This window comes from Salmo trutta, chromosome 15, assembly GCF_901001165.1.
Source record: "Salmo trutta chromosome 15, fSalTru1.1, whole genome shotgun sequence".
Lineage (NCBI taxonomy): Eukaryota > Metazoa > Chordata > Actinopteri > Salmoniformes > Salmonidae > Salmo > Salmo trutta.
In genome coordinates this window covers 12,826,862-12,854,233 of record NC_042971.1, presented here as the reverse complement: position 1 = coordinate 12,854,233, position 27,372 = coordinate 12,826,862, and the positions used below count along the sequence as shown (strand labels likewise).

General features: G+C 42.4%; 1 protein-coding gene across 1 annotated transcript; it reads right to left on the bottom strand.

The window, feature by feature from the left end:
• Positions 1 to 4,347: 4,347 nt before the first annotated feature.
• LOC115148505 (homeobox protein MSX-2) lies at positions 4,348 to 8,460 on the bottom strand. Its single transcript, XM_029690444.1, has 2 exons — positions 7,924 to 8,460; positions 4,348 to 6,184 (listed from the first exon to the last, which is right to left on the bottom strand). The coding sequence occupies exons 1-2, from the start codon at positions 8,279 to 8,281 to the stop codon at positions 5,760 to 5,762; spliced, it is 783 nt and encodes a 260-aa protein (XP_029546304.1). The 5' UTR covers positions 8,282 to 8,460; the 3' UTR covers positions 4,348 to 5,759.
• Between the last annotated feature and the right edge of the window lie 18,912 nt (positions 8,461 to 27,372).

The following is a 27,372-nucleotide window of genomic DNA, read 5'->3' as shown; positions in this document are numbered from 1 at the left end:
GCTCTTGCACAGATGGGCTCCATCTATCAGGCGGGCAGGCCGCTACACTCTAGTAATGAATGTGTCTCCCTCTGCCATATGGATTCATTATATGATACACCGAGAGCAACTGGCGGTAAAAGAACTGAGCACAGAAATCAGAGATATGCTGCAGCAGGTAACTTCGATTGTAAACCACATCTACTGCACGCACGCCTGATGCAAAACTATGTAGATATATGGGATCTGAGCATGACAATGTTCTATTTCACATCAAGGCTTGGTGGTTATTAAGGGGGAGGGTTGGAAAGAGTTTTTCGAATTGAGAGAGGAACTGTTGTCATTCCCAATGGATGACTTTCTGTGTAATGAAAAGAAAATAACAGAAAACAGCATCAGTATGTCCCACACGAGTGATGACTGCTCACCTCCAATGCTTGGAAGAGCACTTTGGGATGGACCTACTTCCCAATCCATTTGACTGTGATCCTGGCTAAGTTGACATGCCGGTAAGTGAAATCGAACAGCTGATCGAGCTGTTATGTGACCGAATGCTGCAGACAACGCATTCACGGGTCACTATGGAGGAGTTTTGTTTCCTGACTCAAATGGAATACCCTGCCATCTTCCTCTGAGCATTAATGCTGCATTGAAAACAACTGGCAAACTCGGAACTGGGAACTTGGAAATCTCTTACTTCCGAATTCAGTGCGTTCAGGACAACTAGGAACTTGGAAAGAAATTAGCTCCGACTGGGAAAATTATTTTGAAAGGACATCCAACTTGGAATTCCAACTTGGGAATTCTGGTCTCTTTCTAGAGCTCTGACTTTTCGACCTTAAGATCACTGACATCATGATTTGACTTCGTATGTTTCAGAGTTCCCAGTTGTCTTGAAAGCACCATAAAACTCGTGGTAGTCTACCCCTCACCAGCTCATATCTGTGTGAAACTAGATTCAGTGCTCTCGTCTACATTAAAACCAAATATTGATCCAGGTAGGATGTGGCTGCAGAGATGAGGTGCGCACTGTTGATCATGCCCCCTGACTTTGAGAAGCTCCGACGCAAAATGCTTCAAACACACCCATCTCATTAGTGGTGGTGAGATAAGATACATTTCTGTATGTCAGACTAATTCGCAATTGACTGCCCCACATTAACAGTATGTGATGGTGAGTTGAGAAGACAATCAGAAATGCTGCTAGAATGTTTTTCAATTGACTGCCATAGCCCCAAATAAAAAAGTCAACATTGACTGTTAATTACATGGGTGGGGTCTCGAGAATTTTCAGATACCAAAATTGGGTCGTGGGCCTAAACAGTTTACTCTACAGTATGTAGTGTTTGACATTCATTTTTACGTTTAGGATGCAATTTAGGCAGCGTTGCATTTTTGCAACTGTGGGTCTCACAGGCTTAATAGTACATTACGTGTACATGTTTTTGACATACTCTCTTATTTTTCAGTACACGTTTCAAACATAATATAGAGATGATTTGATTCCTCAGATTTGATTCATCAGCTTCCACAAGGATGAAGAACATACTACTAATGAATTGGTAGCGTGATGGGAGGTCTTGTTCCTTGCCTAGATAATTATATCATGACAATACACATTTTTACATGATGTACTACAGCGTTTCCCAAACTCAGTTCTGGGACCCCAAGGAGTGCACATTTTGGTTTTTGCCCTAACACTACACAGCTGATTCATCAAAGCTTGAAGATTAGTTGATTATTTGAATCAAAATGTGCACCCCTTGGGGTCCTGAGGACCGAGTTTGGGAAACCCTAATGTACTATGTAGAATACTCCCAGAAGCCAACACAATACCTTGGTGGAAAATCAATGTGCATCTGGTTGGTCAAAGCCCCTTATTTGCTAAGCAGACTGCCTCTCTCTGTCCCTAGTGGTGGAACCAATGAAATCCTCTCACAGAAGGGCAAAACAATCTATGGGCATGGCAGCACAAGGGATTGATTCTTTATATCCATTTTCCATGTTTCCAGGCCCAATCATTTGGTCATCAGAATGTGATGTTCAAACAAAGGCTAGCTCTGCTCCTCTCTGTTCCTCTCTCCAGCTCCCCTCCTCTATGGTGCAATGAGATGGAGCAGGGCTCTATCCTTTTGGAGGCCCTAAGCAAGATTTTGTTGGGGGGGGGCCCCACCTCATGGTAAATCATTTTAGTGGCCCCCCCTCTTGACGGAGAAGGAAAACGTTTATTTTTTAAAGTTAATTTCCTGTAATTCTACACATTTTGCCATGGGGAGTAGAGAAAACGTTGCAGTTTTAAAGCAATTTTTCAAAATTTCTGCACATTCTGCCACGGTGCGGAGAGACATTTTTGAAGCTTTAAAGCACATTTACTGCAAATCTACACATTTTGTAATGACTTATGCCATGTTAATATGATATCTGAGTGAAAATGACTAACAAAACCAATGGGGGCCTCCTGGAGGTCTGGGCCCCTGGGCACATGCCCTGAGTACCCGGTAGGTATTCAGCCATGATTACTACAAGTTTAGATAATGTAGCTGGCTGGACTAACTACCAATCTACCAACTGTTAGCTTACATGGATAATTGAGTGACTGTCAGTGACATAACAAGAGAAAAACTGCTGATACACAACCAAATTTCAAAATTGCAGCTGGTGTATTCTACTTTTCTTATTCTCAATAGTAAGTTGAGACCCCGACAGAGTTCCCCCTGCCTCAAAAAAGGGCTTATGCCTGGAACTGACCCTGAGATAGGGGTAGCCTATCTCAGGGTCGGCAGGGTAGCCTAGTGGTTAGAGTGTTGGGCTAGTAACCGAAAGTTTGCAAGTTTGAATCCCCGAGCTGACAAGGTACAAATCTGTCGTTCTTCCCCTGAACAAGGCAGTTAACCCACTGTTCCTAGGCCGTCATTGAAAATACGAATGTGCTCTTAACTGACTTGCCTAGTTAAATAAAGGTAAAATAATAAAATAAAGATAGAGAGATGACATTAAAAATACATTGGAACAATGTGTGGAAGAGTGCCTCTCAGACTAATAAACAGTGTGCACCCTTATGTTTCCCGAATGCTGGGCTTGCAGTTTCCTGAGGTTCTTCACCAAGATGAAAGAAATGGGCTCATAAAGTTTTTATGAAAACAAACACAAGGCAACGGCCAATACTAACTTCTAAAAGTTCTTCAAGATACTTAGTTCTGACTTAACATGATCATAGGAAAATAAAAATAGAATCAGAATATTCAAGAATGCAACCGGTCCGCCATTTGTACACACATATAGAGTATGAAATACATTACATGGAAATGCAAAGTGTGTTTTGTTTGTGAGAGTGAGTGCGTGTGGGTGTGTTTGTTGCCATTCTCAATTTACCTTTTAGATTGGAATCATATAGCACCACCTACCGAGAACCTTGGTCATGAACTCCACCTTAGCAGTTTATTCCCAAGGCGCCATATCCAACACCACCACTAGAGGAAGGACAAGTATACACTCTCCTTGCTTGAATGACAAGTTCACAAACATTGAAATGTCATTTATCCTCTGCCTCTAGAGTTGTTTAACGTTACATTGATGGTCAAAGTGTCAAAAAAGCATGGCATCCCAATAAATCACAATAATGGTTAAACCCTTATTTTAAATTTTTATTTCTTATTATTTTATTTTTTTTGCTTCAGTTTATTTTACTAAATACTTTCTTCACACTTTTTTCTTAAAACTGCATTGTTGGTTAAGGGCTTCACTGTTAGGGCTACACCTGTTGTATTCGGCGCATGTGACAAATACAATTTGATTTATTTAGTACAAATATAGAGCATTGTTTCAATAGCTAAAGAACTACTCCCTCAAGTAATATAGCGCCAACCTGACATTTCCAAACAGATCCTCGAACATCTCTGCCAATCTGCTGTTCATTAAACTGATTGCCTGACTGCGCTGAGGGTTTGCCTCGTTGCCTTGTTTTGATTAAAGGGAAGCTCATAAATAGAGTGCTGCCTATAAATGATTTCCTCATTACATCAAAGTCACACGGGAAATTGTAAGCAGCTCTTACAATTGCCACAAAGGCAGCTACCTTTATGGGATTAGTCCCCTGATGAATGATATATAACAAGGCAGGAAGGAGGACCATAAAACATGACCAATCTGGCTCTCCAAACCAATGGTGTTTCACACAATTGGAAGTGCTGTGGAAGCCGGATACAGTTGACTAAAACCAATAACATTAAGGTCAATTAGTCCCGAGAATGATGCTCGGGAAGTTATAGGCCTACTACTGCCATCTAAAACCTGGTGAGTTTAAATTGCAGTCTTCCAACAACTTTTGTCATTGAAATAACCCAAAGATATGACGCACATCACTGTTTGATGAGACAGGTACAGCTTTACTTATCGTTCCACAGATTATTGCTGAAGTCCGTGCTTTAGTGCTTTCAGAACATGAAGGGAGCGAGATGGTATAGTGTAGATGCTGTGGTTTGGGACTCTGTAGTTCTCCATTTCAACTGACATTACGCACAATATGTCATCACATGAAATGAATTCAATAATATTACTTACTGGAAGCAGAACACTGCAAATATCATCAACATTTCATCAAACATGGTTTTAAAATGACATTCACTGATGGTTTATGGTTTACAAAAGTGTTATGATAACTGGAATTATCTGAATACCTGACTTTTTAGTGCTTACATTTGAGGGTTGTCAAATATTGACGTTAACATTAGAAACCACGCCACACCATGCAACCATGACAAAATGTAGGTCATGTTCAATTTCAAAGATGTAGATACGTCACAACATATTCTTACATACCTAATATCTCAATAAGCAAACATGTTTTAAAAGCCTTTTTAATTTTGGTCCATGCAAATGAGATACATTGCTGATATTAAAAACATTTATAAAACTACATACCGTAGCTCCTTGCAATGGAACCTTCAGATTAAAGTATAAAAAGGTATAAATAACATTTTGGTCAGAAACTTTTGCCACATTTGAGCTACATGTTATAAATACGAAACATGAATCACACAATAAATTCATTTCCTGCATAAAATTTTTTAGAGTGAAAGTATAATAAATAAGTATGCACAAATTAAACTCAGACTACACACGTCTTATGAAACAGAAGTGCTGAATATAATTTGTTGCTACAGTCGAATCCAATGTAGAAAATATCAATTCGGAATTAGTCCAAAAATATCAACAATTTTGAATGAGTTGAGTTTGAGTTGAGTTTATGAAAAAACTAAGACAACCCTTCAGTGTGGAATGAAAGCGGTCTAAAATCCAATCTATCTGTCTGTTTTCAAGGAGAGGTGAAACAAGGCAGACCTGAAGTTTGGATCCACCCCGGCCCAAACAGAATCATGATAATCAGACCTAAGCTGAATCTTCGACGCCAGATACTGACAAGTGTAATGACAGCAATACAACAACATTAGATCAATACCACAGAGACAATTGGATAAAGGGAACATTTGCATTGGAATATATTACATAAAGTAACACAGAACCACTAGTTGATTTAGCCTGGATGGCCAAATCGTTATCCATCCGCAGAAGAAAAATAAGAAACCAGCAAAACAATTCATTGAGGTCTTTAAGGCTCTTTGGTGATTGAGGCACTGTATTTTCAGGTGTGTTTATGAAAGAAAATCATCTCCATTTCAGTGTTGTTTTTGTAGCAAGGAGAAAAAGATAGTATTAAAAAGATTGATGTCCGAGTGTCCAACACTAATATCAACAGAAGAAGCTTATATTCCTCTCTATCTTCATGTTAGGTGATACATGCTGTATCCCAGCGGCGTAGCGTACAGTCCCATAGGTGAGAGGGGCAGCATTGGTCGGTGGTAGGGGTAGGACTGTCCGTACAGGGAGACAGCTGTGTGAAGTTGGGCACCCAGGGGCATGGGTAACGTAAAGCCCGGGTGAAGCACAGGTTTGGCAGCCATTTTGAGCTTCTCCAGCTCGGCCTCCTGTAGTCTCTTGGCCTTGGCCCGGCGGTTCTGGAACCAAATCTTGACCTGAGTCTCAGTCAGGGTCAGAGAGCTGGAGAACTCGGCCCGCTCTGCGATGGACAGGTACTGCTTCTGACGAAACTTACGCTCCAGAGCCAGCAGCTGGGAGGTGGTGAAAGGAGTACGAGGCTTTCTATTGGTCTTGTGCTTTCTCAGCGGACAGGTAGGACTCATCTGCCCTGAAGAGAGAGAGAGAGAGAGAGAGAGAGAGAGAGAGAGAGAGAGAGAGAGAGAGAGAGAGAGAGAGAGAGAGAGAGAGAGAGAGAGAGAGAGAGAGAGAGAGAGAGAGAGAGAGAGAGAGAGAGAGAGAGAGGATACTGATTTAATGTAACAAATGGATACTTGAGTGAGAAAGTAAATGTACTTAATATGGAGGAGATTCGTGCTATTTGTTGGAATGATTTTAAGTCATCTCAATCACACTCCACACTGCCCTTTCCCACTTGACAAAAGAACACCTATGTGAGAATGCAGTTCACTGACTATAGCTCAGCGTTCAACACCATAGTGCCCACAAAGCTCACCACTAAGCTAAGGACCCTGGGACTAAACACCTCCCTCTGCAACTGGATCCTGGACTTCCTGACGGGCCGGGCCCAGGTGGTAAGGGTAGGCAACAACACATCTGCCACGCTGATGGTATGGCAAATGCTCTGCATCTGACCGTAAGGCGCTACAGAGGATAGTGCATACGGCCCAGTACATCACTGGGGCCAAGTTTCCTGCCATGCAGGACCTATATACTAGGCGGTGTCAGAGGAAGGCCCAAAACATGTCAAAGACTCCAGTCACCCAAGTCATAGACTGTTCTCTCTGTTACCGCACGGTAAGCGGTACCAGAGCGCCAAGTCTAGGTCCAAAAGGCTCCTTAACAGCTTCTACTACCCAAGCCATAATCAAATAGCCACACGGATTATTTACATTGAACCCCCCTTTGTTTTACACTGATGCTACTCACTGTTTATTATCTATGCATAGTCACTTTACCCCTACCTACATGTACAAATTACCTTGACTAACCTGTTCCCCAACACATTGACTTGGTACCAGTATCCCGTATATAACTTCGGTATTGTTATTTTATTGTGTTACTTTTAATAGAATTCTTGGTTTATTTTATTTAGTAAATATTTTCTTAACTCTATTTCTTGAACTGCATTGTTGGTTAAGGGCTTGTAAGTAAGCTTTTCACGGTAAGGTTGTATTCAGCATGTGACAAATACAATTTGATTTGAATTACACACGACCACATAAACAAAAATGTATGTGGATATACTAATAAAACACACAAATCAATGTAAGGGTTTGAAGACCTGCCTGATATGCCAAAAAAGATACATAGAAATACATCTTATTATCCCAAATAAAGAATACAAATGGTTGAATATTGTTTTCAAATGAAAGATTATGTTTCATGTTAGACCCACAGTAAGACATTTATTAACTCAACTAATGTTGTAAAGACCCAGGCCTGTTTTTCCTAATACTTATTTTTCACGTATTGGTTTAATAAATAGAATGTCAAGACTTAAGTTGTCGTACGTTGTTTTCCTACACAAGCATTCAGATATAGCCTAATTAATTATGCATATACATAAAAGTGATTACTTGCAAAAAGCTTTTTAGTTGACACCCTGTCAAATAAATTGAATGTATTGCCATGCAATATTGTGAGACAGCACAAACCAATTCAATGGGTCGATTGGATTTGTATTTTAACATATGATATATATATATATATATATATATATATATATATATATTAATCTCTAAATAAATAATAAGTTATGATAAATAGTGAGGTAAGAAGTACACATGTATAAATATTCCAAATGTGTTCCAAGTACTTAAAAGAAGCAGATTTGTATATCTCAATTTAACTGAAATTCTCCCACGTGAGTCTCCAAAAGTTACTCACGAGTTTGCGCTGAGAATCTTGGGCTCATAGCCCAGGGAGCACAGTCATCCGGCTCGGACGACTCCGACTTTACGGGCGATGGTGGAATAAAGTACTTTCGGATTCCCTCGGGAGGGCTATATGTCTCTCTGCACAGGTACGGAGAGTTCTGAGTCTTTGAAAATGTAACCACAGAGACGTTGTCGGGTTTGCTTGTAAACTCACTATGAGTCTTTCTACCCGACATTATAGCCTCTACACTGAAGGGATGATGGTGTGTAGTCACTTGAGTTTTGCGGTCATCCATCGTGCTCTCCCGCTCGGGTCGGCTGTCCTCCTCCGACGAACTGCTATCCCTCAAACTCACATGGGTAGACATTTCCCCCTTAGTATGTCCCAATGGCACTCGGCAAGACTGACTGACTGACAGTCGTAGTTACAGGTGGCGTTCAGAGTATCAGGACCCAAGCTGTCAAGTGTGGGGGTGAGTAAAATAATCACGTGGCGCCAGTGGAACTTTCGGCCAATCGCAGCGCTGCCAAAATATAGGAGAGGACCTTATTACCATTGATTGGTCTCTTACACAAGAGTTCAAAATATATGTACTATATCACATGCATTTACTGTGACGGATAACTGCAAACCTAACATCAAGAGGTGTAAACACAGGCCCCATGCAGATAATTATGAAAGAGATAAACACAATTGACCAATCTCCATTGGGATATGCCTTTTCCTGATTGCAAAACGTTGTTGGTGCCTCAAACCAGGATACACACATTTGGTGGGAAAATGCTTTCTTGCAGCCCTAGTCCATATCATGCTCTCTTAAAGCTGCAATATGTCACTTTTTGGGCGACCCACCAAATCCACATAGAAATGATAGTTATAGATCTGTCATTCTCATTGAAAGCAAGTCTAAGAAGCGGTAGATATGTTCTATGTATGCTATTTCTATGTCTCCCGTTCTTAAGTTTCAAACAGCTGAAAATACAATATTTCTGGTTATGGAAAAGATAATGTATTTCACAGTAGTTTAGATGGTACAATGACTCTCTACACTATGCTTGCTTGTTTTGTCACATAAACTAAAATTAAGGGAGCTATTAGAACGTTAGCATCCAGGAAATGGTGGAGCGATTTCTGCACTGTGCATCTTTTAAGCTAGAATCCTTAGTTGCTAAATCCATTTTTTTGACTTTTGAATTAATTATATATAACCATTGATTATTGAAGAATGTTGTACCCCATCGCATCCCAAAATATAAGCTTATGTTGCTGTTTGTAAACAATGTAAATGTAAAGAAAGAACAGGGTATAGCCACAAAACACGGTTAAAACTATAATTTTGATATCATGGATGGTCAGTCCTTGCATCCATAGCTTTGTCTATTAAGTGGGGATACATTTCTCCAGGCCCATCCCTCATCTTTTTACCAAAAACGCTTTGTCATTGTTTAAATTAAGCATTTTAGCTTTAAACGAAGTAGGCCTAGTTATTCTTCATCAAATATGCATGACCTTTGAAGAAGTGTGAATACCCTCACATACATTTTTGGGGGGGCAATTTTTAGAGCAGTCTTGAATTAATCTACCAGTAAAAATTGCTATTGGCAAGTGATTCTGAGACTCAGATTTGTCACTTTCAAATGTATGCCAAACAAAAACCAATGATTGCAAAGTTAAACAAAACATTGAACTCTATGCACAATGACTACTTTTAGCAATGTCCCCAATAAACATTTTACAAAAACACATTTACTTGAAGAACAGTGCAGATGCAAAGTTTGTTAACAGAATGACGGTTTGTGCTGTTTGTCCCATCATTTGTATCTGCACTGTTCTTCAAGTAGATGTGTTTTTGTACAATATTCTGTGGAAATTGTTAAAAGTAGTCATTTTGCATAGAGTTGTATGGTTTGTTTAACTTCGCAATCATTGGATTTTGTGAAACATCTGAGTCTCAGCATCACTCTGTCAACATGGAATTGCCTACAAAATGTTTCTGTAAAAATCATTGATCCCTACAGTAGGCTGTGTTGAAATGAAAATGACTTTACCTATAACAGCTGTACCTATGACAATACAGTTGACTACAGAATTTGCTCAGTGCTAAAATATTTTCTCAGTCACTTTGGTTATGTTTTCTAGATTCACAGCCCTGATTCCAATAGCCAAATAAGTTAGTGTGATAAAACAAAAACTTTAATCAAATTCCTGACAATAATGAACTATGATCAAATGTGTTTCCCTTATTATGTAATATTACATTTCCACACAAAAACCTTTGCAAATTGTTCCACTGGAAATAAACAGCCACTATTTGAGAATCACAAGGTCTATCCCAAACTCAGCTGCCCAGTTTGACTGGTAAGCGAAGTCATGCATGCGCTAGGGGCCTACAGGGCTGGGACTGAGCGAGGGCGCCGTTCCCATGAGGCTGTGAGTTATTAAACAGGGTGATTTCACAGATAATCTGAGGTTTGCGAAGGCGCCAGTAAGCGGGCAGATGAAAGCCTCGCTCCTCAGGGGAGAAACTGTTGCAGTTGTGCGGCTCCACTCAGGAGCCACCTCCCCACTTGCTCTGGTCACGCCCCCACCCTCAGGCACCTTGTCGATCACAGTCCCGGGCCTTGCTATACACCGCCTGTCATAGGATTAAGTGGTAGTGAGACATGTAAACTACATGTAGCCAATAGTCAGCTCAATGCAATAATGCTGTGGAAACTGATATGTGAGTAAGGAAAAAGAGGGACTGAAGCCGTGTACAAACCGAACATAGACCAAGGAGATTTTCAGCAGGAGGAATCCCCTTGAGTGTTGGTAGTCTAGGGTCCTCAGAAAAATCATTCCTTTTAACATAATCTCTTTGGGTTTGATAAAAAAAAGGGGGGGGGGAAACAATCTGCCTGAAAAGCGGAGGAGGAAAAACACCAGAAGACAGCTTCTGGTTTTGTTGGTATGTTTGGACACACCTCGAGCATTGTAATTACAGTCTGCACTTTGAAGTGGTGAAATGAAGGACTGTGTAATAAACTGGGTCTCTTACACTCACAGCCACTTTATGGACACTCTGACCCAAAAGCACATTAAGTGCATACTGATACTTTAAAGGATTCTCAGTAGATAAACTCCTGTGTAATGTTGGAAGATTGGTATAGTTTTTAACATGAGAAACAGTGGAGGCTGCTGAGGGGAGGACTGCTCATAATAATGACTGGAATGGAGTGTAATGGCTGGAATGTGTTTGATACCATTCCATTAACTCCTTTCCAGCCATTATTATGACCCGTCCTCCCCTCAGCAGCCTCCACTGATGTGCAAATAGGAATGTACCATATTAATAGAAGGTTCATCTCTCTTGGTTGGTTTGTTGCTGTGCCAAATACTTAAATACTTCACTCTACTGTCGCTATTGTTGCACAGAAACATACATCTTGCAAGCTAAGAAGTGATGATTTTTGATAGATCAAAATATAACCCTGAACTAATATTTGAAACTATGGGAAAAAAGGGAGGACTTTACATTGACACACAATAAAGTGGTAATAACATGGAAAGAGTGTTGTTACAAGTGATATACCGACAATGAATACATTATTTTCCCAGATATCACTTATTTTCTGTGTATTATTCTTATTCTCACATACCGGAAAATGTATTTACCTGATATAAGGTGCATAATACATGACAATAATACTGCATATTGGCCTGAAAAACAAGTCCTGTGTAGAAGCCCTCTCTCTCCAGAAAGGTCAGGCACCTTGTCAAACTCGCAGAGCATGTTTAAATGAAGGGCGTTCAGTTAAGCCAATCGCTGTCATCACATTGTTTTCCTTAACACCTTAGTGTTCAGGAGCCCTGGTCTTTCAAACAAGCTTTAGCTGCAATGAACCTGAATTACTACCTTCAATAGGTGAATGTTTCCAGCTCCAATTAGCTGCAAGCAGAGGAGACTGCTATTCAGCAGGCAAAGAATGATTCTGCAATGTAAAAAAAAAAAAAAAAAATGGATGCTCACTTTGCTAATGACATCTGAAGATGTAATCTGTTGTTAGCCTCGGCTCCATTGTTGTGGTTAAGTAAGCTGCTGGTTGCAGGGCAACAATCAGCTGGTTGTTTTTTTTAAAATTTGCATTATTCATAACTGTAAAGGTGATACAGAAACTATGCATATTGCCAACAAAGAGGTAACTCTCAGTGGACTTGTGGCAAAACAACTCATGTAGTATTTTGGCAAACCTGTTCACTCAGGGAAAGTATTCCTGCCAAGCGCCACCTCATATCATTTCTGGAACTCTCACTGACAATAAAATACTGTGGTACTGTGTAAGTCACTACCAATTAAGGTCCCTATCTTTACTCCACACCAACAGCTCCAAACCCATCATTATCAGACATTACTACCATTTCATAAATTTGCTATTGTACAGGGTTCAGAAAGTTAGGGCCTTTAAATAGAACATCTGCTGAAACATCACTGCCCAACATATATAAAAGGTGTGCATTCTTCCCTTTACAGACTAGTCATTACCCATCGCAATTACCGGTTCGAGGTGTTACAGCAAAGAGCTCAGGGAGTGTAGGCCTTACAGGCAACTCATGACTGATAGGCAACCACTACCAGAGTCTGCACAGACAATGGTCCAATGTTAAAATTAATGAGTGAAGATGCTAGTTCCAGTGCCAAGAGGCCTCAAGTCAGCCCAAGCAGGGTTCCCATTCCAAACAAAAAAACATTGTTAAGGAGTGGAGGGTAGGGGCCCCTAGCTCCTTGGGCCTGGGCTGGAGCCCTCATATTAAAGGCCTGGAGATCTGCCATGCTCTGTAATCAGGGCACGATCAGAGCCCAGCCGCTGCGTCCCGGCTGATGGAGCCATTAGGTTTTATGACTCACCGTGTTCATGACTCCAGTTTCCGTGTCAGCCAGGGGGAGGGAGGAGTAAACCAAGGGGCCTCTCTCTCTCTAACATCCTTTGATTCCTGAGAGACAATGTCTTGATGATGTGCGACGGCTCCTCATTTACGACGGGTAGAAAACAAATAAACCGATGTTTGTTATTTTGTATTTTGAGATGGTGTAATTGTTTTTAAATGGGCAAGCAAGGATGATTGTTGGTGAGGCAGATTCCAGATTTCAGTGAAATGTACCTCTAAAAAAAATAAAAAATAGCAGGAATCTCTGAAAGAGAAATCATAGGATCGTTAAAAGTCGATGATGGATGATGGTTTGAAGGGCCACAACTTTCCCAGCAGACAAACCAACCATACCCCTTGAATGCTCAGAAGATGTCATCTCAACATCCTAGCGAATGTATCCTAGTCTTTTTGTCTGTTTTCAGCTGGCCCACACTCTAAACAGAAAAGGTTCCTGGAGTATCCTTTAAGGGTTCTTCAAATTGAAACTGTGGGAACCCCTATAAGTTCTTCGAAGAACCCCTTTTAAAGGATCCTTGAATAACATTTTTAATAACCTTTTGGGGTAATTTATTTAACTGCCCCCCCCCCCTCCCCTATTATTATTATTAATAATCATACGCATAACAATAACAACAATAACACAATATTTTAGTTCTCAGTGTTTATTGTGTTTTTAGTTGCAAAGCAGAATTCAAAATCCAAATATGAGGTCAACTCCCAGCAGAGCCACAAGTCCAATGGGTACATCCTCTGGTGTGAGGATGTTCATGTGTTGATGTTCTCCATATCCATAGCCAACATTATTTTTGCAGTGCATGGTGATTTAACAGGTTTCCTGTGAAATGAATCCAAAAAAATCTGTGAATCCAAAAAATAGTAGTTATACAGATGATTAACAAAACTGATTAAGATGATTAACACTGTTTTGATAATGCTTTTCATACGCATACCATGTCCATAATGTAGAGGCCTATGGGATATTCATTGAAGAGGTAAGGGAGGAGGATGGTAAATGTGATCAGCATAACATAACGTACCAATAGCAATTGACATACCTTTGTATGCCTCCTCGTCTGTATACCTGCAGACACAAAAGTGAGCAGTTCAGTCATCTCCACCCAATACAGCTAGTCTTCAACATATTCTTATAGCCTACATATTCTTACCTCTTTGTTGATTGATATCCATTGAATTGTGTCCATTTTCTGTTTTTAGAAAGATTCGCACACATGAAAATATAGATGATGTCATCATAAAACAATATCAATTTAGATCAAACAAGGGACAAACCGTACCTTAAATTTAGATCTTTACATTTTTCAGTTAAGTGCCTGCACTTGCTGTCCTTTCAAATCCAAATGTTTCAGTTGGGCAGTTACGTTCCTGCAAGAACCCCCACCAACTAAGGAAGTTCCTCTATGAACCCCACCTTCTATGGGGTTTTTGGAAGAACCTTTTTTGGGGGTCATTTTCAGTGCCAAGAACCGTAAGGTTCTTCAAAGAACATTGAAGATCTTAGAAGAACCCTTGTTGAATCCCTAATTTTTAGAGTGTATGGTTGGAGGGGGGGCTCTCCTTTAGTCCAAAAGTAGGGGTTTGACATGTGCTGAGTGGTTCCGAACCATAAAGAAAGCACTTAAGAGAATAAACAAATGACTCCAGCAAATAAGGAAGACAAAACATCCATTTTATCTTAATGGTTTAGGCACCAATCATAAAAGAGACTAAAGGGACACAAAATGAGGTGCAAAACCATGTCATCTGACACCCGGACAGAGGGCGTCTCTGTATTAATACGATCCTTCCTGCCCCCTGGCCAGGGCAGACGTGCACCTCTGACTCGCCGCTGTTTAATGAGAAAGAGAGACGCCAGGCACAGTGGGACCAGCCCCAGTTGACTGGACGCCCCTCTGCCCCCGTCCCCCCTGTACCCCACCCCCTTTTCGTCTCCACCCGGCCCCCACTGGGGACTGGCCGGGACCCTCCGCCCACAAGTTCAAATGTCAGGGCCCCGGCGCGCGCCTTTGAAACAGGGGACACTGGGGCTGTAATTGATTGGCAGCTCTGCAATTACCAATGCCTTGCTTTTACGGCCTCACATTGGACCCCAATACAGAGAGTGCTAAGATTTCACGGCTGTGGGGACCTTTGTGTATTTTCCTGTTGTAGCTTAAGATGAATGCTATCTTCTCTCCAAATAGTTGCATTATTCATCTCATTAAGTTTGCTTGGCCTACTTGTCGCGGTTCTAAACTGGTCCTCAATTCTCCAGAGCAGAGGTTATAAAATGTAACGTTAGTTCAGTCTCATCCATTTCCTTTGTGGCAGCCAGCGAGGCTGTTTGTTTGTGTTGGTGGTGAATGTGATTATTACCGTTCCTGTCTGTGGTAAAGCTGAGTGGTGACAGTGTGTTGTGTTAGTCCTCTAAAGGACAGTCAGGTTGATTTCATTACAGTGATAGGACACATCTGCCCCCTTTTCATCTACTGGTTTCCCCCCTGCAATTTCAGGCCTTTTAAGTACTGCTGTCTCCTGATCTGAACATAATTGTTCACTGTAATACTATCCAGGAAATGGGCTGATCAACTCCAGATGCACAAACAAGGGGAGGGAGGGAGGGAGGGAGGGAGAGAGGGGGAGAGAGAGAGAGAGAGAGAGAGAGAGAGAGAGAGAGAGAGAGAGAGAGAGAGAGAGAGAGAGAGAGAGAGAGAGAGAGAGAGACGCGCTAACCTCTACAATTAAAGGTTTCAACGCGATTTTTGAGTTCATTATTCATAAAAGGTTGACCTGTGAATGTCATGCCACGTATCCCAGCAGTTACATATACTTGTAGTCATCGATGCCAAGGACAATATTTGCCTTTTGCTAAAAGTGATAGACCTAACATGTATTTGATTGTTCTTGGTAGTAAGTGTTTGTGTTGCACTTACACAGTATTTGCTTGTAATCACCTAGTTTGTACATATTGGAGTGAAATTACATGGTCTATACAGGCTGACCTAAAGAGGCCTAAGTGAGTGACACTGTTTGGCTTTGGAGTAATGGGTGTCATTAACTAAATTATACTGTAGCTCTGGCAAAACACATCTGATTCCCAAAGCCTCTCTCCCACAGAAAAACAATATGCCCCCGGTGCCTTATTACAATCAATTAGGCTGATTACAAGCACTATCTAAATGTCTTCAAAGGAAGCTATTACGGGAGTTCAGACCCACTGTCTCTTTGCGAGACTAGGCTGTGTTGGAAGTCTGTTGTTTCTCTACATCCAGAACTATTGGCTAGGTTTTTTTTAGAGCAGACTTGACTGTCGTGCGCGTTAAAAACGGAGGACGTGGAAGTTACTGGATTGTTTGGTTAGCTGATCTCAGCATTATGCCAGCTAGATATGTTCATGCTTCCCAGCGTATAAACAGATGTTCTTTATATGTAATACAATAGACATCTGATGGTTACCAAGAGCATTTCATCTTCTCTCACGTTTTCTTCGGAAACGAAGAGAACAAAATGCGAAGCGTTTTTTGTGATTTTCTTTACTCTAATTTTTGTTGATTGAGTTTGAGGTTGTTTTCAGGGCCAAACAATAAAATGAGAGAGGGTGTGGTGGGGTGGGGTGGGGTGGGGTGGAGGGGGAGAGAAGAGAGAGAGGGAGAGAAAAGGAGCGCGAGAAATAGAGAGAGACACCAAGTCTAGACCCTGTATTTAGGGCCCCTCCCTGATTGCTTTGTTCTGTGCCATGTCTGTGCAGGTAATTACCTCCACACGACACACACACACAGCATCCTGGGAGCTTTGCTTAATCTGTGAGAGAGAGCAAGAGAGAGAGAGAGATGGAAGGAGAGAGAGAGACATAGAGAGAAGGAGTGAGTGAGTGAAATAGAGAGCGAAAAAATTTCCCCAAATAGCCCGACACCGTGCCACTGTGATAATAAGCGGATATTGACAATAAATGTAATGACATCACATTCTTTTAATGAGGCGTGGGCCTTCTCTGATGCTCTATTCCTATGTGATTAACAAGCCAATGTATTGTTGCTGGTGGTGTCAGTGTGGACACACTATGCAAATAGCAGCCATATCTAGCTATGCCATTAAATAGCACATAATCCTGATATCGATGAAGATTGGACATCGTAGAGATACAAGTTGTGATGAGCGGTGAGGAAACTGTCCTTTCATAAACTGATATGTTCGACCTGTTCGATCTTAATCATAATGGAAAGCACTGTGGCATGCTACTTGAAAAATAAAGATGGATGTGATATGGAATATAGCTGAGGGTTATAGAACAGCGGACCAGTTTAGACAAACTCTATGAGGTGACACCTTGTTCGAATCTCTTTGTTCTGGTTGACTCATCATGCTGGTACAATTAGTGTTGTACATTTGACTACTACCATACTTGCACACCCACGTATACTAATACGTTACACATCCACTGAACAATGACTCTATAAATGGACTAAATGCAAAGGGAATGTACTGTATGTGTGTGTCTCTTCTGTTATTCCATGTGCTTAAGATCACAAGTAATCACACCCATTGCCTTATAAAACTCTACAACAGGATAGCATTATGGGTATGTAGTAGATGAGGGGAGTTCTCCCTGCCTACACAGCAACTTGAGCACTTGAAAATAAATCCAATAAAATGGGTTGTATTCCAGGAAAGGTGAGTTGAAAATTGCTCGTCTTTGCAACAGATTGTGCAGACATGTTTCCGAGGGGTTATTCCAGGAATGTCAATATTAACTGTACCTTCTGTTCACCTCCATATCACTAAATAATTAGTGTCACTATAAGGGATGGTTTCATGTGGCTTTAAATCATTACCCAGCTAGCACATAACGTTCTGAGAACCATATGTTTTTTAGAGCTCGGTGAGAGCGTGATTATTCTACATTCTCAGCACATTTAAGGAACTTGACAAAAAAAAACATTATTTTCTTGGCATTTCATAACTTTAACAGAAAGTTCAAACATGGTTACGTTTCATTTCAATTTTGGTAATGTTCTAGGAATATTCTCCAACTGGTTTGACATTGGGAATGTTCTCAAATAGCTCAGAGAACGTTAAGAAACAAGTTTTCTATACTGGTTTCCTAGTGATTCTATTTAAAGTCATGTTCCCAGAACATTAAAACCACAAGAAAACATTACTAACATTCAAAAAACGTTCTGAGAATGATATTTAAAAACATATACATTCCAGATGAGGCTGGTGGGAGTAGCTATAGGAGGACTCTCATTGTAATGGCTGGAATGGAATCGTATCAAACAAATGGAAACCGCATGTTTAACTCCATTCCATTAATTCCATTCCAGCCATTACAATGAGCTCGTCCTTCTATAGCTCCTCCCACCAGCCGCCACTGATACATTCCATTCTCAGAGTCAACAAAACTCTTTCTTTCCTCTATCTTTTTAAGTGTGTTCAGGTGTGTGGGCTGCGCCCACTAATTGGCCACACCTGATCTTAATGAGTGCTTGTTTCCTTTGAAATGGGGTCTGTTTGAATAGACTAAAATGAACAGCTTTGTAAAAGTTTTAAAAAAACATGGTATGCTAGCTCCGTCCTGGTGGCGCACTGGACTAATTCCATGGATAAAGAACAGAAAATCATAGGTTTGACTCTCACTGATGCTGTGCCACAATGAAAACATTTGTGTTTGCATGATTAATGCCTAAGCAAATGAACTTCCATTTGTCCTATCTGTGCTAGCAGTGTTATTAAAAGGGAACTTCCTCCTAGAACCAACTTCTCTGGTTATAAATGGCCTATGTGGCATCAATATGAGTCAGAAACATTAATTACTGTCAAAATGTACTACAAAGTGTAAATAGGATAGTTTTGGTCATAAAGTCAGTCTCGTCCAAATGAGATTTGGAAGTGAGTGTGTCACGACGGGTATGGATGGGTTGGGTATTGATTAGTTACATGCCCAGAGACAACAAGGTGTGGTCCACCCCCAGCTGCCATGTGTTGCTTTGTGAACATTTTGTCAAGTCTGCAACACACGCATACTTGCTCAGCAAAGGAGTGAAGATATGCTGCCATAAAGTTGGTGCCACATTCTAATGCATTCAACAGTATTGCCTAGGAATGGATTACATACAACACACATACAACATGATGACTGTGACTGATGATTTGCTAGCTAGCTATGAAACTGTGATGTAATTAGCTAAATACATAGCCTCTCCCTAATATGTAATTTGATGTAACGTCATAGACAGGCAGATTTGCATAGCTAAAGTTGCCCCTGACCATAAGGTTTGATAGGATGTAACGTTAGCCAGCTTGCTATTGATAATGTTTAAACTTAAACTGGCTAGCTAAGAAGATCCCTATGCTAGCTAACATTAGCTACCTAGCCAATTCATTTAAACATGGACAAAGATATTGATAACTAACCCAGATTTGCAAATTAGGTAGCTAGCTACTTTTATGACAATAGACATTTTGTTTGGGTTAACACTTGCTCTCGATAACTTAGATCTTTACTGTGATGGAACTGGGAGTCATGATAAAGGGCTAGGTTAGTTAGCACTAGCTAGCTACCTACCATTTCAGGGGCTTTGTCTTCTACTAGTACTAAAAACAATACATTGTGACGCACACAATGTATGGTCAGTCCTCCAAGGTTTCGCCATTGTGAGGCATTTATACTACTGTTGGCCAGTAGGGGGCAGTGAGATGTGTTCGCTTCACACTGGGTCTATATGCGATCCTAGACCTGTGTGTTCTCGTAATTGAGAGAACCTTTGAAAGAGAAGCCACCTTCTCCTGTTTCTTCATTTATCCTGTGTTACAGGAACTATTATCTGCTGCAGCAGTCCCAAATCTGGGAACTGCAACAGATATTTGGGGGCTCGTCCGGAATAGGCGCCACCTGTTGGGCGGGAGCTGATCCAGTGATAGATAACATCTGGCACCAAGACGGATCTGCGGCTGAAATCCATGTTGCGGACAGACTGATGTGAGCAGAGACAGATTCTTGATTCTGGACTGTGTTGACCGTTCATAAGGAAAAGGCAGTCAAGTACTAGAGGCAAATGTCAGACAGTGGGGGGAAGAGCCTGTTGTGGGACATCAGGAAGAGCCTGCTCTGCCTGTCAGCAAAGGAACTTTTTGAAATTGCCAATACCGTGGGTCAAGTGCAAGACAAAGACCAGTCAGAGCTCGAAGAGGGTGATCATGAAGGTTGCTTTGAGTACATCAGCGCCTTTATGTACAGCACGTCATTACTTGAGTCAGAGGATGGGGGGGATGGTTGAATTGTTGGTTTTGAAAGATAATGTTGATACTTGTAACGGCTGTTGAATGGAGTAGACCAAGGCACAGTGTGGTTAGTGCTCATCTTTGTAATTTAATGGAAAAAGAGAACACTTTACAAATAAACAAAAGACAACAGCCAAACAGTTCTGTCAGGTAACAAATGACTAAACAGAAAATAATCACCCACAAAACCCAAAGGAAAACAGGCTGCCTAAGTATGGCTCCCAATCAGCAACAACGATATACAGCTGTCCCTGATTGAGAGCCATACCCGGCCGAAACAAAGAAATACCAAACATAGAAAAAAGGACATAGAATGCCCACCCAAATCACACCCTGACCAAGGACGTGAGAGTACCCCCCCCCCCCCCCCAAAGGTGCGGACTCCGGCAGCAAAACCTGAACCTATAGGGGAGGGTCTGGGTGGGCATTTCTCCGCGGTGGTGGCTCTGGAGCGGGACACAGACCCCACTCCACCACTGGCTCACTTTGGTGGCACCTCTAGAGCGGGGTCCCTCGCCGCGGGCCCCGGACTGGAGGGCGACTCTGGCTGCGCCGGACAGGCGGGCAGCTCTGGCTGCGCCAGACTGGTGGGACTTGCAGTAGGCCTGGCTCTGGGCGCAGGCACAGGATTCACCAGGCTGGGGAGACATGCAGGAGGCCTGGCTCTGGGAGCAGGCACAGGACTCACCAGGCTGGGGAGACATGCAGGAGGCCTGGCTCTGGGCGCAGGCACAGGATCCACCAGGCTGGGGAGACATGCAGGAGGCCTGGCTCTGGGAGCAGGCACAGGACTCAACAGGCTGGGGAGACGTACTGGAGGTCTGGTCCATGGAGGAGGCACAGGATAGACCGGGCTGTGGGGGAGCACTGGAGGCTCCGGGCTGAGGAGCGTTGCTGGAGGCTCAGGGCTGTAGGCCGTCTCTGTAGGCTCCAGACTGTAGGCCGTCTCTGCAGGCTCCGGACTGTAGGCCGTCTCTGCAGGCTCCGGACTGTAGGCGGTCTCTGCAGGCTCCGGACTGTAGGCCGTCTCTGCAGGCTCCGGACTGTAAAACGTCGCCGGAAGCTGTGGACGGGGAACTGTCGCTGGAAGCTCTGGATGGGGATCTGTCGCCGGAAGCTCTGGACGGGGAACTGTCGCCGGAGGCTCAGGACGGGGAACTGTCGCCGGAGGCTCAGAACGGGGAACTGTCGCCCAAGGCTTTCGACGGGGAACTGTCGCTGGAGGCTCTAGACTGGGAGTGCGCACTACAAGGCTAGTGCGAGGAGCAGGAACAGGACGTACTGGGCTGGGCAGGCGCACTGGAGAGAGAGTGCGAGAGGCAGGCACATGCTTACCACAAAAGCACGGGTAGTCGACTCAGGCCTCACCCCTGGTCCAGCCAAGCTACCCGTGTGCCCCCCCCAAATGTTTTGGGGGCTGCCTCTCGTTCTTCCCGGGTAGGCTCCGATATCTGTCGATCACCTGGCCCCAAGTCCAGTCTCTCCTCCCAATGCACTCCTGATGAGACCAGGTGTCCATCTCCCCCCGAGCACGCTGCTTGATCCAGTTGTGGTGGGTAGTTCTATAACGATTGTCTGGAAGAGGGGACCAAGATGCAGCGTGGTAAGTGGTCATAATTATATTTAATGAAACACTTTAAAACAAACAAGAAAACGAAAGCCAACAGTTCTGCCAGGTGAACACACACAAGACAGAAAACAACTACCCACAAAACCCCAAAGGAAAACAGGCTGCCTAAGTATGACTCCCAATCAGGGACAGCTGTACATCGTTGTCGCTGATTGGGAGTCATACTTAGGCAGCCTGTTTTCCTTTGGGGTTTTGTGGGTAGTTGTTTTCTGTCTTGTGTGTGTTCACCTGGCAGAACTGTTGGCTTTCGTTTTCTTGTTCGTCTAGCATCACTACTCTGGACGGTTCTGACTTAGAATATGTGGACAACTACAAATACCTAGGTGTCTGGTTAGACTGTAAACTCCTTCCACTCACATCAAACATCTCCAATCCAGAGTTAAATCTAGAATTGGCTTCCTATTTCGCATCAAAGCATTTTTCACTCATGCTGCCAAACATACCCTCGTAAAACTGACCATCTTACCGATCCTTGACTTCAGCGATGTAATTTACAAAATAGCCTCCAATACCCTACTCAATAAATTGGATGCAGTCTATCACAGTGTCATCCGTTTTGTCACCAAAGCCCCATATTCTACCCACCACTGCGACCTGTATGCTCTCATTGGCTGGCCCTCACTTCATACTCGTCGCCAAACCCACTGGGTCCAGGTAATCTACAAGACCCTGCTAGGTAAAGCCCCACCTTATCTCAGCTCACTGGTCACCATAGCAGCACCCACCCGTAGCACATGCTCCAGCAGGTATATTTCACTGGTCATCCCCAAAGCCAATTCCTCATTTGGCCGCCTTTCCTTCCAGTTCTCTGCTGCCAATGACTGGAACAAATTGCAAAAATCACTGAAGCTGGAGTCTTATATCTCCCTCACTAACTTTAAGCATCAGCTGTCAGAGCAGCTTACCGATCATTGCACCTGTGCACAGCCCATCTGTAAATAGCCCACCCAACTACCTCATCCCCATATTGTTATTTATTTTTTGCTCCTTTGCACCTCAGTAGCTCTACTTGCACATTCATCTTCTGCACATCTATCACTTCTGTGTTTAATTGCTATATTGTAATTATTTTGCCACTATGGCCTATTTATTGCCTTACCTCCATAATCTTACTACATTTGCACACATTGTATATAGATTGTTCTATTGTGTTATTGACTGTATGTTTGTTTATCCCATGTGTAACTCTGTGTTGTTTGTGTCTCATGGCTTTGCTTTATCTTGGCCAGGTTGCAGTTGTAAATGAGAACTTGTTCTCAACTTGCTGACCTGGTTAAATAAAGGTGAAATAAAAAAAGTGCTGGGAGCTAACCAACCATGTTCAATGTTAGCTAGCTAACATTAGGCCCTATCTAGAAGAGAAAACAGCTCTGGGAAATGAATAATAACGTCAGCTAGGGAGCCAGCCATCTAACGTTATCTAGCTAGCTAACAGTACACTTTAGCTTAAGACATAGCTAGCTAGCTAGGTAAACAGTTTACATAGCTAGGTAAACAAAGTGTAAGTTCACACACGTCACGTAACATCAGCTAACGAGCCAGCCAGCTAACATTAGCTAGTTAAACAACAATGAACAGTGCCAACAATGCCAAAGTGCTGGGAGCTAACCAACCATGTTCAATGACATTGCTAACATTAGGCTGTAACTAGAACAGCAAATGGCTCTGGGAAACGAATAATGTCAGCTAGGGAGCCAGCTAGCTAACGCTAGACTATCTTATCTGTATACATCATCATGCATGAAGGACGTGTCTCCCTGTCAGGAATGCCATGCCACGGTTGCCCTTAGTTTGAAGATGTAATCCAGAGAGAGGTGTTTTCTCCATCTCTTTAGCTATCATACTCTAATTCCACTGATTTCAAAACTGGATCCTCCAGAAAGTGGAGACCAACACTTATGCAGCACCACTACACAATACATTTTTTTTAAAAGCCGCGTTCGACAGGATTACCAACACAGACTGATAAACTCAAATAGACAGAAGCCTTCTATATGGCAGACCAATCCGAACTCCTCTCTCGGCATGTCCAGCCTACTCATTATCTCAGCCAATCATGGCTAGTGGGAAGGTTGCTGCCTTTTCTGTGGCTTAACCAACAAGGCTCGTAATTGAACAATTTATTTGTATTTACAGATGCATACAAGTGTGTTATTAAGGCACATGAAAGTTCAAATGTTCGAGAAGGCATTTCTGCCAAAAAACGCATTTTGAAAATATAGATTTTTTTACATTCAAATGGCTCTCCTGTGAAGTCGTGACTTGCAACATATGCCTAGTTTCCTGAATCGGGTCACATTTGATCTGGTCATAGGTTAGAATGCTATCACTTGTCTGTCCTGGAATTCACCTAATAACCATTGATAATGTGATCAGTGTTGTGTGTTTAAACTCTACTTTGTTTTTCTACAGATGGAGGACAGGAGAGATGGTTTGTCAAGGAGTCCTCTGATTAAAAGCTGGTTGATACAGATGTCTGAACTGGGAGAGACCTTGCACTCTGCATTGAAATTATACAAGACACATCTATTACTTTTCATTGTCTTTTGTTATTATTGAATTGAATGATAAGGGGGATCATGTGTATTCTTCAAACACGTCAGTAACCAAAAATGTACGTTCCCACAACTTCCAAGGAACCAAATGTGCTAGCTGGGTACACTATGTGATTTATGGCTCAATGGCGCCAAGTTCCTGTCTGCCTCAACAACTGCCTTGATTCCTGAAATATCTATTAGCCCTTATTATAATGTTGGAAATATAGAGTTAATTTGAAGTATTTTCAACTTTTTATATTATCAGAAACAATGCAATTAGCTTGTAATTTATTCAATGAAAATCTACTAATAACTCATCTGATGTTCATTAATATTCCAGGTGACTGTTGTGTCAGAAAGACACCTTTTGAGGTTTGTGCCCTAAAAAAACTTGAGTTCACCCCCAAGGGAGTGTGACATTGTTCTGAACTCTTACAAAGCTGTCAGAAATACCTCTCCCACTTTAGTAGTTCTCTCTCTCTCTTGCTCCTCTCACCCCTCATTCGACAGTATTGCTTTGTCACCCTGTGTTTAGAAGATTAACCTTGACGGTGCTGAGGGGCATCCCCCTCGCCTGTGGCTCTCTCCACCGCCGAGCACAGCAAACGCTTGTGCAATGAGTGGCGCCTGAGCAGAGCCCCGTGAGTATTAGAGGGTTGAGCGGCGGCCCAAAGGCCTGCAATTATCCCATCGCTTACGTGATTTAGAGCTGGAAACGTTCTGACCCACACAGAGCACGTCCAATCAGCAGTAGTGGCAGCAGCGAGTCATCGCAGCGCAGGGCCCTGGCTCTGTGTTTCTCCCAGACAGGCCGGTGTCAAGGGAATGTTGGGGCAGATTTAAAGAGGTCAGGGCCACTGTTGGTTAATGGGAAGGGGATGGTTCTGTGCCTTGCTCAGAGTACACAGCTTTATAATTTAGCTCTCTTTAAGCAGCTGTGCCTCTGACAGCCCTCTCCCCAGGAGTGACTTTACTACAGTTTAGCACTATAAAAGTAAGTGCCTGGGAAAGCATCACATGTTAATCTTGCTCAAAGCAAATAAAAATCAATTTATCTCAGGCCATCTTATCTGACATTATTTCCTCTTTTCAATTCAACCCACGGCGAATTGAATCAAGTAATTTAAATCAATTGGTAACTGTGTCTACATACTAGTTGATCAAAAGCACAGTAGTGTGTTCGATTATTGAATTGAAGCAGGCCGTCCTTTGGGCTATGAAAGAGGTGTGAGCCAAATAATAATGAATTGGTTAGAGGGTAAGAGAATAGCGAGCTTTTCTACCACATTTCTCAGAATGGGTAATTGAGGTGTTTATTTTCCTTCTTACCCCTACTGTCATGTTAGTGACGGCATTGAGCAAAGACTTTGTGGCTTTACGGTCATAATCCCTGCAATTAAGATTAGGTGTGGCCCTATTAGGTGTGCATGCTTCAACACAGAATTTAGTAATGATCCAGGGAAAAAATGATTACTGCTTAATTTGAAGTTGTCAACCATATCAAATACCTCTGGCATGCTGGAGGCACTGTGGTCATAAGAACGCATTACAGTTACAGTAGCCGTTGTGTACTGGCAACTCTTCCTCCTGTCTCTGTGTGGAGAGGTATGTTTTAATAGTGTGTCAAATTAGCAGTTCCCAGTGACCTGGGAAACGAGAGAAGAAAACAAATGTCATGAGACAGGCTGTTGAAATAATTACAGGTTGAGAGGTCGGAACAATGAATTGGTTTAGGAACCTACTAAATCCTGACACCGCATTCTGGACTAAAGAGGTATTTCCATAAATGTTTTTCTTTGGCTGCCTAATCTTGGTTCCAAGCTCTAGGTAGACATGTACTTTTCTAGCCCTGTGTTCCTCATTGGTTGGATATCTCCCAAAACTACCTGATCAGAGTTGAATTAAACATATGACTACAGTGCTAGCGGAATGTGTCAATGTGTCCACTCTGACATTCCTAGGAACAGGCTAATGTAATCCATACCGGAAGCATCACAAAACAATAGCTTGCCAGCATCTATTTAGCAACTTTGTCAACTGTCCCTGGGTTTCAGAGTTGGGCTAAAAGATCCCGTGAAATACTCAGCAGGTTATTAAAATGTCAGTCTGTCCATCCTGCTAGCAACAGCCATTTCAAATACAGTATGGTGCCAACTGCCAACCGAGCTAAAGTAGCCTAGCTCAAATCAGATTATTGGCGTGGAAAGGTTGGCGTAGATTAGACTAGTGATTGACAGCAAATTGAAATATTGAGACCACTCATTGTTTATAAGGCAATCCTGCCTTAGTGGACTGGTACTTCATCATTGCAACATGAAGGATGCTTGTCCAGAGAAGCTGAACCTTTAAGTATCTTCCATTGTCTTCCATGCCACGCTAATAGTCAATGATGTCAGCATTGGAATGAGCTGATCTGACAATGTCATGGGAAAGTTGTATTGATCCTCTCAGTGAGAAGCTCCTCTTGTCCACATCCCTATTGAAAGCCTGTCATTAGATGTCAGTCTCATGTTTCACTCTCCCCCAGGCTCTGGGAGTGACAGGACTATCCCAAAACATTCATACAGTGCCCTAAAGCCTCCAACTGAATCCAACAGTGAAACAGTTCAGAACACTGGGGCAGGCCACGTGATCTATTGTCAGGGTAAGAATCTGGCACCAGAGTTCTGTGAGATGAGCCACAAAAGGATTTCAATTACACAAACAGTGAAATCCACACTTCATGCCAGCTTAAACTTGTCAGCTGTCAATGGTGAGGGATGTCAGAGAGCGTGACGTCGAGACCATCTGAGCAATGCCAGCAGAGCAAAACTACCATAGGCAAAACGCAAGCAAATGAAAGTAAAATGGTGGCCTGCATACTTGTGTTGACATCAAATAATTGGCACGTACAGAGATGGAGAGCCTCTTTGATGTTTTGATTGAGATCCATTATGGTTGGCTGTTCACTGTCAAGGAGTCTCTACCACAAAATGTTGTTGAAGTCAGTCTTCTCCTGTTAAGATTGAAACATTGTTGAATTGCTCCTATCAGATAGCCCTCTAATGAAACAGAAAGATAAATGAGTTAACATTCAGAGCTAACTACCTGTCAGAGAGTGATATC